Consider the following 13668-nt stretch of genomic DNA (forward strand, 5'->3'; position numbering starts at 1 on the left):
CTTTTCTACCCCCGCTAATTTCGGTCCCCTTGTGTTTTATACCTCTCCCCCCCCCCCCCCCCTTCCCACGCCTCCTCCCCCCAAGCCCTCTCCCTCCCACACTTCTCCCTGCTCTCAAATGTTGTGGTTGTGTGCTTCCCCTTCTCTCCCCATCTTGTCTTCCGCTCCCTCTTTTTGTATATTTTGTTTGTCTGGTTGATTTGTTTGTGAAATAAATGTTAGGTTTTTCACGAGCCTCGATTCAGTATACAACAACAACAACAACAACAACAAAAAAAACAAAACAAAAAAAACCCTAAAGACCCAGAGGATCCCAAAGCCCCCAAGGATCCCAAAGACACAAAAGTTCCCGAGGACCCAAAAGTTCCTGAGGGCCCTGAAGACCCAAAATTCAAAGCACCCAAAAGTCCCCAGGGACCCAAAAGATCCAGTAGATCCAAAAGTCACCGACGACCCAAAAGACCCAGATGACCCCAAAGACCATCCCCCACTGCCCTCCCGAATCCGGTAGGCAGGTATGCGACAAGGCGGTGAAGACCAATGAGAATTTGTGGAGCAACGGGCCCCCTATTTATTATATAAAAACGGACATATATAAAAATCAGAGAGCAAGTACAATGTTTGTAGACACCATGAGACACCATCAAAGCACCTTGTAGAATGAAGAACTAGTTTAGCTCATGAATGTTAGTATTGATCTGCATCGGCGGACAGTATAATAATGGACAAAATCAACAGGTCGGTGAATGAGGTATACTAACTACCACAAGCAAGGAAAAGCGGACATAATCTGACGTTAATTCTTTGTTGAAGTAAAAGACGTTGTTCTCTGTTTTTGTTCCGATCAAGGGTTAATGTCCAAACATTATCTTCTCCTCACAACGCACCTTTAGTTGCACATTACAAATGGCATTAAATTACTGCACTAAATTGAAAAATTAGCATATTGATGATTTACCACGATAATTTAAAAGATTTTCAAACATTTTTTTGTTTTTGAAAAAATACGAGAGTTGACGTTTGAGGTTTATCCATGCCTTCCTTTTCATTTCGTGGCTTTATCATTGCTTCCTCAAGTAGTACTCCAGGCCCAATGAAATTTCAACTTGTGACATAAAATCCAAACAAAAGCAAACGGAAAAAGATTGCACTGGTTGCTGGAAATGTTCCAACAAAACTTTTAGATATAAAAGTCAAAAGGCAGGGAATTAGTATTTCAGAAAAAAATAATGAAAGTTGTCAACATTTTCTTTAACGAGTAAATGGCAGCATGTGTGTCAATTAAACAGAGCAATGGTACAGACAAACAAAGGACACGTTTAAAGAGGACTTGCCTTTCTGCTTTAAGCTGGCCTCAATGCTCACAAAATTCTCAAAGAAAATGTAGTAGATATGTGAGTAGTTCAAGTCAAAAAACTGTTTCAGGTCACTTTGATCAGCAGCATCTGCAAGACAAAAGAAGTCGAATTTTATGAGAACAGCAGTCATACTAAAATACACAAGTTGGTGTCTGTCTGTGTCTGTCTGTCTGCCGATTTTTGACTGCAATACATTCAGTCATTACTTATCCAATCTCAACCAAACTTGACAGGACTAAGGGTCACACCATGAAGGTTGTAGCACATTTATTTGTCCCCCTCCCCAAGGGGGTTTTCCTCGCCAATGGGGTTGCGTGTTGAGGTGTACGTCAGTGTTAAGATACCTTTATCGTGGCGTTTTTCCAAGAACGCTTCTTATAACAAAAGTAATATTAATGTTATTGCAAAACGATATCAATACCAACGAGAATGGTATTCAATAGAGAGCATACCTCCGCCAGGTGAACAGTTTACATTTTGTATCCCAGAGTAGAGCAGAAAAATCACAATACAGAATCACATTTAATCAAAATCATCCGTCCACAACTTTTTGAGATATCCTGCTTTATATCGTTTTTGGCCATATCTCCCAATGGTGAAGAATCACTTTAAAAATTCTAGTAGCCTGATCCGAATCCGGATCTTCACCAAAATCTAATAAATTCGTCCTTGTCATATGCACTATCTCTCTGCCAAATTTAGTCCGAATCCATCTACAACTTTTTGAGATATCTTGATCACAAACAGACAGACAGGGGTGAAAAAATAACCTTCATCCACCTTTGGTGGCAGAGGTAATTAAAGGTAATAATAATAATAATAATAATACATTTATTTTATATAGCGCTTTTCAAGAAGCCCAAAGACGCTTTGACAGAGTACAAACAAACAAGTGCAAAAAGACAAAAATCAACAGGTAAATAATAATCAAAGCAAAAGGAAGGAGAAGGAGAAGAGATAGTCAGGGGTTAAATGCTGTGGGTTAAATGTTGAATGCAATGTTGAACAGGTGGGTCTTGAGTGCTGTTTTGAATGTGGTGAGTGAGGAGGAGTCTCTGATGGTGTGAGGCAGTGAGTTCCAGAGGGTGGGAGCAGCGATGGAGAAGGCCCTGTCCCCCCAGGATCTGAATTTGGTCCGGATGGGGGGGGGGGGGGTCAGGAGGTTGGTACCAGCAGAGCGGAGGTTGCGGGTGGGAGTGTGTCTGCAGAGGAGGTCAGTCAGGTAGGATGGGGCCAGGTTATTGAGGGCTTTGTAGGTCAAGAGGAGGATTTTGTACTGGATTCTCTGGGGGATGGGGAGCCAGTGAAGCTTGTAAAGGACGGGGGTGATGTGGTCACGGGTCCGGGAATGGGTGAGTAGACGGGCAGCGGAGTTCTGAATGTATTGGAGTTTATTGATGATTATTGAGGGTGAACCATAGAGGAGGCTGTTGCAGTAGTCCAGACGGGAGGTGATGAAGGCGTGGATGAGGGTTTCTGCAGCCATGGAGGAGAGGGATGGACGGAGACGGGCGATGTTTTTCAGGTGAAAGAAGGCTGTCTTTGTGATCTGTTTAGTGTATTTGTCGAAGGAAAGGGTTTGGTCAAAGATGATGCCAAGATTCCGGATGTGAGGGGAGGTGGATACTGGGAAACCGTCGATGTCGAGGGCAAAGATATGGGTGGATTTAGTGAGCGTTTTTGGGCCAATGATGATTATTTCAGATTTATCATAGTTAAGTTTGAGTAAGTTGATTTGAAGCCGGGATTTTATTTCAGTGATGCAGTTTGTCAGGATAGAGCGGGTGGCAGTGGAGATGGACTTGGTGGAGATGAAAAGCTGGATGTCATCGGCGAAGCAGTGGAATTGGAGACCATGACGGCGGATTAAGTGACCAAGGGGGGACAGGTACAGGATGAAGAGGAGGGGGCCAAGAACTGAACCTTGGGGGACACCTTGGGGGAGGGGAGCAGTGGGGGATTTGCAGTTATTGATGGAGATGAACTAGCGTCTGTCGGAGAGGTATGATTTGATCCAAGAGAGGGCAGTGCCGGTAATGTTAAAGGTGGTTTCAAGTCGGGTGAGGAGGATGGTGTGATTGATGGTGTCAAAGGCGGTGCTGAGGTCGAGGAGGATGAGAATGTTGAGGTTGCCAGCGTCAGAGGAGAGGAGAAGGTCGTTGGTGATTTTGAGGAGAGCAGTTTCAGTACTGTGGTTGGAGCGGAATCCGGATTGGAATGTTTCATACAGGTTATTGGCAGAGAGGTGATGCTTAAGTTGAGTGGCTGCAGCACGTTCCAAAACTTTTGACAGAAAGGGTAGGTTGGAGATGGGTCTGAAGTTGTTTAGGGTGTCAGGGTTTAGTCCAGGTTTTTTTAGAATGGGGGTAACAGCAGCAATTTTGAGGGATGGTGGGACGATGCCTGTAGACAGGGAGGAGTTTATTGTTGCAGTGATAAGTGGAGAGAGAGCAGGAAGGGAGGCCTTGACAAAGCTGGAGGGGATGGGGTCAAGAGTGCAGGTGGCAGTTTTCATTCCTATGAGGAGTTCAGAGAGGTCAGTAGGGGAGACTGGGGAGAACTGAGACAGGGGTTGGCAGGATAAGGGGGGGCAGGTGGTTTGAGGGGGAGCGGGTGCGGTGGTGGTTAAGCTGTTGTCGATGTTGTCAATTTTGCTTTGGAAGAATGAAAGGAAGGAGATGCAGTTGTCTACTGTGAATGACTGGGTGGTGGTGTCCAGGGGGCTGAGGAGTTTGTTTATTGTAGAGAAGAGTGCTTTTGGGTTTCCAGAGCCAGAGTGGATAATTTGAGAGTAGTAGGCGGAGCGGGCGCGGGAGTGGGCATCTTTGTAGTGTTGTAGGTGGTCCTTGTAGGCTTGGGAGTGAATTGTGAGACCTGTTTTATTGCGGAGTCTTTCAAGTTGGCGAGCACGAGTTTTCATCAGGCGGAGTTCAGGGGTAAACCAGGAAGCAGAATGGGTGAAAGAAACTGTTTTGGTTTTCACGGGCGCAAGCTGGTCAAGGCAGGAGGAGTGTGGTTGTAGTAGTCAGTGAGGTCAGAAGGGGTGTGGAGGTCAACGAAGGGAGAAGTGGACATTTTTTCAGAGAGGGTGGATGAGAATGAGGTAGGTGAAAGAGCGTTTAGCTTACGGAAATTGATAGTGCGATAATGCCTTGGTGCTGGGGTGGGGATGTTGATGGTCATAGTGATGGCTAAGTGGTCAGAGAGGGTGAGGTCGGAGCCAGAGAGATGGTGCAAAATTAATCCAGTAGAGCAGACAAGGTCCAGAATGTGCCCACGGTTATGGGTAGGAAAGTTGACATGTTGAGTGAGGTTAAAGCAAGTGAGTAAATCAGTGAAGTCAGTGGTTATTGTGGAGTCAGTGGAGTCCATGTGGATATTGAAATCACCAAGGAGGAGGATTGAGGGGGAGAGGGGGAGAGGGAACAGAGCTGGGTCAGAAAGTAGGAGAAGTCAGACAGGAATGATGGGTGTGGTTTGGGAGGGCGGTAGACGACAGCCATGACTCACTGTGTGTGACCAGAGAGTTTAAAAGCCAGGTGTTCAAATGATGGAGCAGATGAGATGGAGATGAGGCTGGTCTTGATGTCCTGTCGGTGAATTACGGCAATTCCACCACCTCGGCCCTCCGAGCGTGGTTTATTGATGTAAGAATATCCATTGGGTGTAGTGAGGTTGAGTGAGAAGTAGTCCAGAGGTTGTTGCCAGGTTTCAGTGAGACAGAGAAAGTCCAGTTTATTTTCCAGAATGTAGTCGTTCAGGATGAGGCTTTTGTTGTTGAGGGACCGGGTATTGAACAGGGTGAGCTTGATGTTGCTTTGTACGGTGGGGATGAACTCAGGTGATTTAGCCAGGGTTTGCAGACAGGAGGTGCGATCGTGTGCGTTGCTGTGGCCAGGTGCGCTGGGACGATGAGTGGGAGTGCGCTGAGCCGACCAGAGTACGGGAATGAAGTGACCTGTTTGTAAATAATTTATTTTACAATGTTTACAATTTATTTTGTAAATAAAGGTAAAAGGAGTCTTATGCATATTGGGGGTATTTTGGGTCCTCTGGGTGTTTTGGGTCCTCAGGGTATTTGTGGTATTTTGGGGGTATTGGTGGTTTTAAGGGTCTTCAAAGGTCTAAGGGGTCTCAGCAGTCCAAAGGGTCGAAATCTACATTCCGATAGTAAGTAATTGATAGACCACATAATTAATAGACAGGATGCCACTGAGTTCAAGCAGTATGTAATTAATAGATACACTGAAAAGTCACATGACTGGAAAAGATAAACGTAGAGTTTCTTCTTCAAACAATAAAAAAAAAAATACTTTAAACTTTAGTTCAGCTTTAGTACTTTAGTTCAAAAAATACTTTAGTTCACCTGGCGGAGGTTAAAACTTTAAACAAGTATTCCACTTAACAACTAGTTCATAGTTTTGAAGGTTCACATCGATGGATGGAGCGGTTCAAGAGAAGTACTATTTTTAAAAGATTTACATTCAATCCAATATGGCTGCCAGAACATGACCTAAGATTTATTCAAAAACACCCTGGTATCCCCAAGGGTTGGGGAACATGTGTGAAGTTTCCACTCGACTTGTCCAGCTGTCATGGATAAACTCCACAACTTGGTGAAGTTTCGTTGACGATTGGTTTGAAATTGTGACCTGTAGGCGATCGACATACAAGCAGACAAACAGACAAACAGACAAAATGAAAAATCGGTCAGAGAATGAGGACTTGCCGGAATGTACTTTTTTTAAATCGACCATTTTGGATGAAAATGGCGGGATATCTATATCTATATACATGTATACTCTTGAAATCTATACATGTATACTCTTGCCGGCGGTGTATAACTAGCAGCATAGCCAGCACAGCTATTTGGGTGGTGTATAAGCTAGCAGATCGCTGTCTCCATCGATCTTGCCAAGGCAGTAACACCTATCCGGTCAAAATCCTTTCAACTGTTGACTTGGTGGTTGACTTTAACTGTTGACTAACCCCCGCTCTAGCAGGGAAAATGGCCTTAAAATGCATGTTGTTGTTGTTGACTTGGTAGTTTTTACAATGAAGGAAACACGTATCGGGAGTACTGTTACGGATTCGTCACTCCCGTTGTGGTGGTTTTCATCCACTTGAAACATTTTTGGTTCCATGTACTATTATTGTTTTCAAAAGGTTTATTGTGTATGAACTGTTTTCAAAAGGTGAAAAAGTTAGTGTTAAAAAGAAAAAGGAAACCGGATCGGGAACAGGACGACGACGAAGAAGAGAAAAACAAGGCGGAGCGAGTGGAGTTCAACAAGAAGGCCAAACTGCTTTGAGGTCTGAGCGAACGTTGGGCGAGCAAGAGTCACGAGTGAACTTTTGGTTTCCCGGGAAAGGGACTCCTGTGACAGAGTTGTTATCGCTGTGACAGATCAACCTGCGTGTCAGGTTTTGCGGTGGATTCTGAAGAGAATCATCGTCATTATCATCGTGCCGTTGCACCACGAGACCGGGCCGTCGGCCATTTTGACTCGCGCAGGACGTGCGCTTCGCTCAAGGTTTCGTCTTCTTTCGACCATTTTCACCGCATTCAGACGTCGATCTGGGGTGTGTGTGTGTGACGTGGCTTTTGAGTGGAAAGTCTGCGTGTCGCCGACTGTGAGCCGTGGAACATCCATACCCGAGGGTGGGATTTCCCAGTCGCCTGGAGGGCGCCTTTGGATTTCCCAGTCGCCATGAGGGCGCCTTTACGCAGCTTTGGCCGTGTGACTGTGATTATCATCCAAACGGGATTCTGGTCTCGATTAGACATCGTTCTGTCGATCGCTGGAGCGGATCGAATTTGGCTTGAAGCCGGGGATTAGAGACATTGGGGATGTTCTTGTTTCACTCACTTGGAGCACAGTGAGTTATATATTACAAAACTGATGGTACCATTATAGGATATTGATTGTACTTTTGATTCATATTATTGTTGTACTGTTATTCTTTTGTGATCTTAATACAATATTTGTTGGTAACAATTGGTGTGGCTTCTTCATTGATCTTTGACATACAGAATAACACATTTTTCTGCTGCGATTCCTCTCGTGGCTCGGAGGTACACCGTGACCAGGGGGTCGGGGAGGAGCACGTAACAGTACATACGACATAGCGATTGTGAATGTGACAGCTCTGAGGCATCTTTCGCTTCACATCGCAGTGACAGCGAGCACCAACATGGCGGCTGTAAGATTAAAATCTAACGATTTTCACATTTTGGCTGACCTTGAGCTTGACCTTGGGCCTAGAGAGTTAAAAATTGGGCACAGTCTATTCCAGGGCAAGCTGTGTAAAGTATGGTGATGCTATGTGCAACGATGTAGACGTAGTACTGCGCACAAACAGACAAACAGACAGACAGACAAACCAACCACACATATTTGCCGGAATCTATTCCGGCAAGTAATAACGCACAAGACCAAACAATATACTTGAAAAATCTTCGATTTTGCAAGTACCAAACTAAGCGGACCAATCAATATACTTATCAAAAACAAAAATGCCAAGTAACAAACAGACAAACATGGGTGAAAACAAAACTTCCGTCAACTTTCGGAGGCAGAGATCATTATGTACCGTACTAGCAAAGAAGCAATCCTTAACAACAACAACAACAACAGGCATGTTAAGGCCATTTTCCCTGCTAGAGCGTGGGTTAGCCTTGCGGTCCCCATGACAATCTTCTCCATTTCGCCCTATTTTCTACATCTCCCCTTGTTAACCCCCTTGCCCGCATTTCTTCTTCCACCATCTTTAGCCAAGTCTTTCTCGGTCTTCCCCGTCCTCTACTTCCTTACACATTCCTTTCCATCACTCTTCTCAACCAGTCTCTTTCATCCTTCCTCAACACATGACCAAACCATCTCAACCTGTTTCTCTTCACAGCATCCATCACAGGCTCTATTCCCATCATCTTTCGCAATTCATCATTTGTCTTCCTCTCTCTCAACGATAGTCCACACATCCACTGAACCATTCGCATTTCCACCCTTTCCAGCCTTTGTTGCTGCGCCACGTTCATTACCCATGTCTCACTCCCATAAATCATAACACTTCTCACACATGCAGCATACACCTTTCCCTTCAGCTTGAACAACACTCCCCTCCTCGTCAGTGTCGTGAAGTAAGATGGTTCCATCCAAGGGATGCCCTCCATCTCCTATACGTTACTCATGATGCTATTCCGACGCCGACCGCGTGGGGAGGATTTATAATTATATACCAGCTATGAGTAAGGATGGGTCATTCCGCTCTCTTGTGTCTTCAAGTTGGTAAGATTGTTGCAAGATCTGTTTTACATTTGCTAATATGTCTGCAATGGCATAATGGTAATGAAAGTTCCCAGAGATGCTTGCTTAATAGCTTTTGTGTTTTCTTTGTAGATCAGTCGCATTCAAGTGAATAAAAGCTCACGGCTTGGAGTTTTGGTGGACCGTCTCGTTTCGTTTCACCACAGTCAGCACGCCACTAAGTTCCCGAAACTTCTTCCATGCACATCTCACTCTAGCAACCGTTTCCGAGCCTGAACCACCTTCTCCATTCAGCATGTCTCCTAGGTAGCAAAATGTTTTCACACCTTCCAGCTTCACGCATTCTCCAAGATCCAACTCAACATTTCCGCCATCTGCAGCTCCCTCTGTGCACACCTTACACTTGAATGTAGCTGCCACACTGGTTAATGACCCTCTCAGACCGCTACATTTTTGATGAACCCACTCAACGCACATTGTACATTGAATGGAGTTCACTCCGACACCCTTCCTGCACACAGCACACGGTCATTTCCCAGTTCTTTCCACCTCACCACATGCTTTACCACTTGCCATCACCTTCGTCTTTCCGATATTCACCTTCAGACCTTTTGTCTCCATACATTCCTTTGACTTGTTCATCTTTTCCTTCAGTCCATCCATACTTTCTGCAATCAACACCAGATCATCTGCATACAACAACTCCCACGGTAAACCCTCCTTTACGTTCCGAGCCAGCACCTCCATCACAGCAACAAATAGTAGTGGACTTTGTACCGACCCCTGATGCACTCCCACCTTCACCTCAAACTCACCACTGTTCCCGTCTTTCGTCTTTACAGCCGTGCGCGCTCCTTTGTACATTGCCATCACTACTCTGATCAACCATTCCTCCACTCCTAACTTCCTCAATGCCCACGTCACTACTACAAAGAAGCATTCCTTAAATGACAGGTAAATTCTTCCCTCCCCCTCCCCCACCCCCCTCCATCGCTCTTCCCCCCTCCCCCACCCTGCATGGCTCTTACTCCCCCCCCCCCTCCTACTCCACCTCCTCCTCCTCTCTCCCTCAGGTACAACGTGCAACTTCAGCATCAAAATGACCACAACCATACCTCACTCAAATCCCATTACTCTTGAGTCAGCGGCTCATACAGTGTGGACATTGGCTCAAGTCTTTCACAACGTGACTGGCTACGCGTGACATATTGTCTGCAACTAACAAGTGCTGGCAGCAACTGCATTGCACCTCTGGTGAAACCAGGCAGCAACCGCATTGCACCTCGGGTGACACCAGGCAGCAACCGCATTGCACCTCGGGTGAAACCAGGCAGCAACCGCATTGCACCTCGGGTGAAACCAGGCAGCAACCGCATTGCACCTCGGGTGAAACCAGGCAGGAACCGCATTGCACCTCGGGTGAAACCAGGCAGCAACCGCATTGCACCTCAGGTGAAACCAGGCAACAATCGCATTGCACCTCGGGTGAAACCAGGCAGCAACTGCAAATCACAAGAGTTTGCTGTGTATATTATTTTCCACTGTTCAGTGAGAAACATTTGCTGCAAACAAACAGTGATTGGACAGGTGGAACAACAATTGCCCGGTGATTACTGCACAAGAGACAAGCAAATGCTACATTGTTTTTCTGCAATTGTCGGCCTGCTGCAAGGCTTGTGGTGAAAAACTGGCTTCCGTTTGACACTGTACACCATGTGCATGCGAGGTGTCACACGAAGCTTCCTGGTGTGTGGCAGGTCAGAATCCACACAAACTATGGATAAAACTGATGTTTCCATCATCCCGGCACTCCGATGGATGGCTCTGCATGGAATTGATATCCCTTGTGCCAAGACGTGTGCTTTAGATAGATCGAGCACGTCCAAACTCAGAGGATAAGTCTCATATTGATAGGTGTGGGGGTGGGGGTGAAGGGCACAATGAGTGAGGATAGGGGAAGGTTACCTGGCCATCCAAAACCATTAAAAACATCCTCTGTTCTCACCTTCACCTCTCCCTGCCCGAGTATCACAGCAAGCAAAGCAATCCAGAGAATATTTATCTTTGTCCGACATGATGGTGTCGGACGGCGAGGAAAGTCATCGGCATCACCTGTTTTACTATAATGAAGGGCAAGAATTGGAAATGCCAGCGGCACCTCACTTACTATGGCGGCAAAGCCAATGTTATGGGAATGTTACACAGCAAACTCGAGCACAGGTCAGGGTTCAAGTTTTAAATTCGGTGGTTTAATCCCAAAGGATCCAGAGGGTGCAAAAAGTATCACAAAAATAATATCATCACATGTGGTGTGGACGTAAAACAGGACAATCATATTGAGTTTGTGAGAAAAGGTCCAATGAGCTGGTGAACAATAGGTTGGAAGAAAAAAAACATTGGGGCAAAACACTTGGTGCTCACCTGGGAGAATAAACCGTATACTGCACCGACTAAAGGTATTTTAAACCAATTTCAATGCTTGCTAGAGGACAGGGCAGCATGTGGAATCATACTATCATAATCATAACACTTAAAACAAACAAACAAAAAAATACCTATTTTGGGAGGGGATGGAAACCCCCCTCCTTCCTCCTTCCTCCTTCCTCCTCCCTCCCCCCCCCCCCCCCCCCCCCAAGACCCCATCCCGTATACCTCCTCAGACCCAAATTTTTGTAATGCCTTGGACAAACTTTGGTACCATTACAGGCGATTAAACTTGTGGTGTAGTTTCATTGAAAACATGCATGTTTGAATGATTACATGCATGTAGTTTTTGAGAAAAGAGCAAATACCGACAATAGTTCATGCCCCCCCCCCCCCTCTCCTCCCCCCATTGCATATCCCTTTAGGGCCCGTTTTTCTTAGTGCTGTGAACAAACTTCGGGACATCACAGGTGATGAAGGTTGTGGTCAAGTTTCATTGAAATCGTGTTTGTAGTTTCAGAGAAAAAGCCAATTCCTATTTTGGGGGGTCAAACCTGGATCCACTTTGACCCCCGGTAAACCCCTTGAACCCAGATATTTTTTATGCCGTGACCAAACTCCAGTCACAACATAACAAGACCAGCTGCGTGCGGAGGGGCAGACCCATGGACTCACTGCGTGTGGAGGGGCAGACCCATGGACTCACTGCGTGTGGAGGGGCAGACCCATGGACTCGCTGCGTGCGGAGGGGCAGACCCATGGACTCGCTGCGTGCGGAGGGGCAGACCCATGGACTCACTGCGTGTGGAGGGGCAGACCCATGGACTCACTGCGTGTGGAGGGGCAGACCCATGGACTAACTGCGTGTGGAGGGGCAGACCCATGGACTCACTGCGTGTGGAGGGGCAGACCCATGGACTCACTGCGTGTGGAGGGGCAGACCCATGGACTCACTGCGTGTGGAGGGGCAGACCCATGGACTCACTGCGTGTGGAGGGGCAGACCCATGGACTCACTGCGTGTGGAGGGGCAGACCCATGGACTCACTGCGTGTGGAGGGGCAGACCCATGGACTCACTGCGTGTGGAGGGGCAGACCCATGGACTCACTGCGTGCGAAGGGGCAGAGCCATGGACTCACTGCGTGCGGAGGGGCAGACCCATGGACTCACTGCGTGCGGAGGGGCAGACCCATGGACTCACTGCGTGCGGAGGGGCAGACCCATGGACTCGCTGCGTGCGGAGGGGCAGACCCATGGACTCGCTGCGTGCGGAGGGGCAGACCCATGGACTCGCTGCGTGCGGAGGGGCAGACCCATGGACTCGCTGCGTGCGGAGGGGCAGACCCATGGACTCACTGCGTGCGGAGGGGCAGACCCATGGACTCACTGCATGCGGAGGGGCAGACCAGTGGACTCACTGAGTGCGGAGGGGCAGACCCATGGACTCACTGCGTGTGGAGGGGCAGACCCATGGACTCACTGCGTGTGGAGGGGCAGACCCATGGACTCACTGCGTGTGGAGGGGCAGACCCATGGACTCACTGCGTGTGGAGGGGCAGACCCATGGACTCACTGTGTGTGGAGGGGCAGACCCATGGACTCACTGCGTGTGGAGGGGCAGACCAATGGACTCAATGCGTGTGGAGGGGCAAACCCATGGACTCACTGCGTGTGGAGGGGCAGACTCATGGACTCGTCGATTGGAGGTGGGGGAGGAGGGGAAGAGACCCAACTTGGAGGTGGGGATTGGGAAGCCCCAACACGCGCTGAGGGAAACGTATCATGTATGTCACTGTACAGTGCACACAGTGGGTAAGACAGGTCGTGAGGTAGGAAAGGAAATAAGAACATCAGATACCAGAAAAAGTGGTTGCGTGCTTGTGATGGCGCCATACCGATAACAGCCCGCAGGTGCTTGAGCCGGGTCAGTGAGTCCTTCTTTGGTTCCACGACCTTCTGCATGGACTTTTTAAGATCCGCGCCATGAGCCTTCTTCGAGAACATGATGTCCGCCCTGCTCAACTTGTCCTCAAAATAGTTCAAGCTGACGTTACCAGCTTGGGTACGGCTGTGGCTACACAGGCCTCGACACCGGCTGTGGGCCGCGAACAGCAGCATTGACTAACATGGCGCAGCATGTCGGCGAAACATCCGAAAAACGTTAACTGTAACAACGCTGTTCTTTTCGGAGTGACGCTGAGCAGTCCGTCGTAAGGTGGTGCAGGCAACCAAGGAAAACGCACAAAACCTGAGCTCCAGTCCGCATTTACAATCGCGTCAAGGACCTGACAACCACGCTAGACGTGAACATTTCGTCAATGCAAACAAGCGGTGGCGTCGTGGCGTCATCACAAGCATGCTGAAGCGTGGAGGCGTCACCACAAGCAAGCCGAAGCGTGGTGACGTCATCACAAGCAAGCTGAAGCGTGGTGGCGTCATCACAAGCAAGCTAAAGCGTGGTGGCGTCATCACAAGCAAGCTAAAGCGTGGTGGCGTCATCACAAGCTGAAGCGTGGTGGCGTCATCACAAACTGAAGCGTGGTGGCGTCATCACAAGCAAGCTGAAGCGTGGTGGCGTCATCATAAGCAAGCTGAAGCGTGGTAGCGTCATGCGTCT

The 13668-nt window shown here is 47.7% G+C and overlaps 1 protein-coding gene across 4 annotated transcripts in view; it reads right to left on the bottom strand.

Annotated features, from left to right (window-relative positions):
• Positions 1-13371, bottom strand: part of LOC137416855 (ral GTPase-activating protein subunit alpha-1) — a 344184-nt gene extending 330813 nt beyond the window's left edge. For all 4 annotated transcript variants that reach the window (XM_068102513.2, XM_068102512.2, XM_068102510.2 and 1 more), the window contains exons 1-2: positions 12947-13371; positions 1335-1445 (exon numbers count right to left, since the gene is read on the bottom strand). In XM_068102513.2, coding sequence (XP_067958614.2) covers positions 1335-1445; positions 12947-13169 — 334 coding nt within the window. In that variant the 5' untranslated portion in view covers positions 13170-13371. The remainder of the gene's footprint in view (positions 1-1334; positions 1446-12946) is intronic.
• Positions 13372-13668: the final 297 nt, after the last annotated feature.

The sequence above is a fragment of the Myxine glutinosa genome, chromosome 11 (assembly GCF_964187855.1).
Source record: "Myxine glutinosa chromosome 11, kmMyxGlut1.1, whole genome shotgun sequence".
Taxonomy (NCBI): Eukaryota; Metazoa; Chordata; class Myxini; order Myxiniformes; family Myxinidae; genus Myxine; species Myxine glutinosa.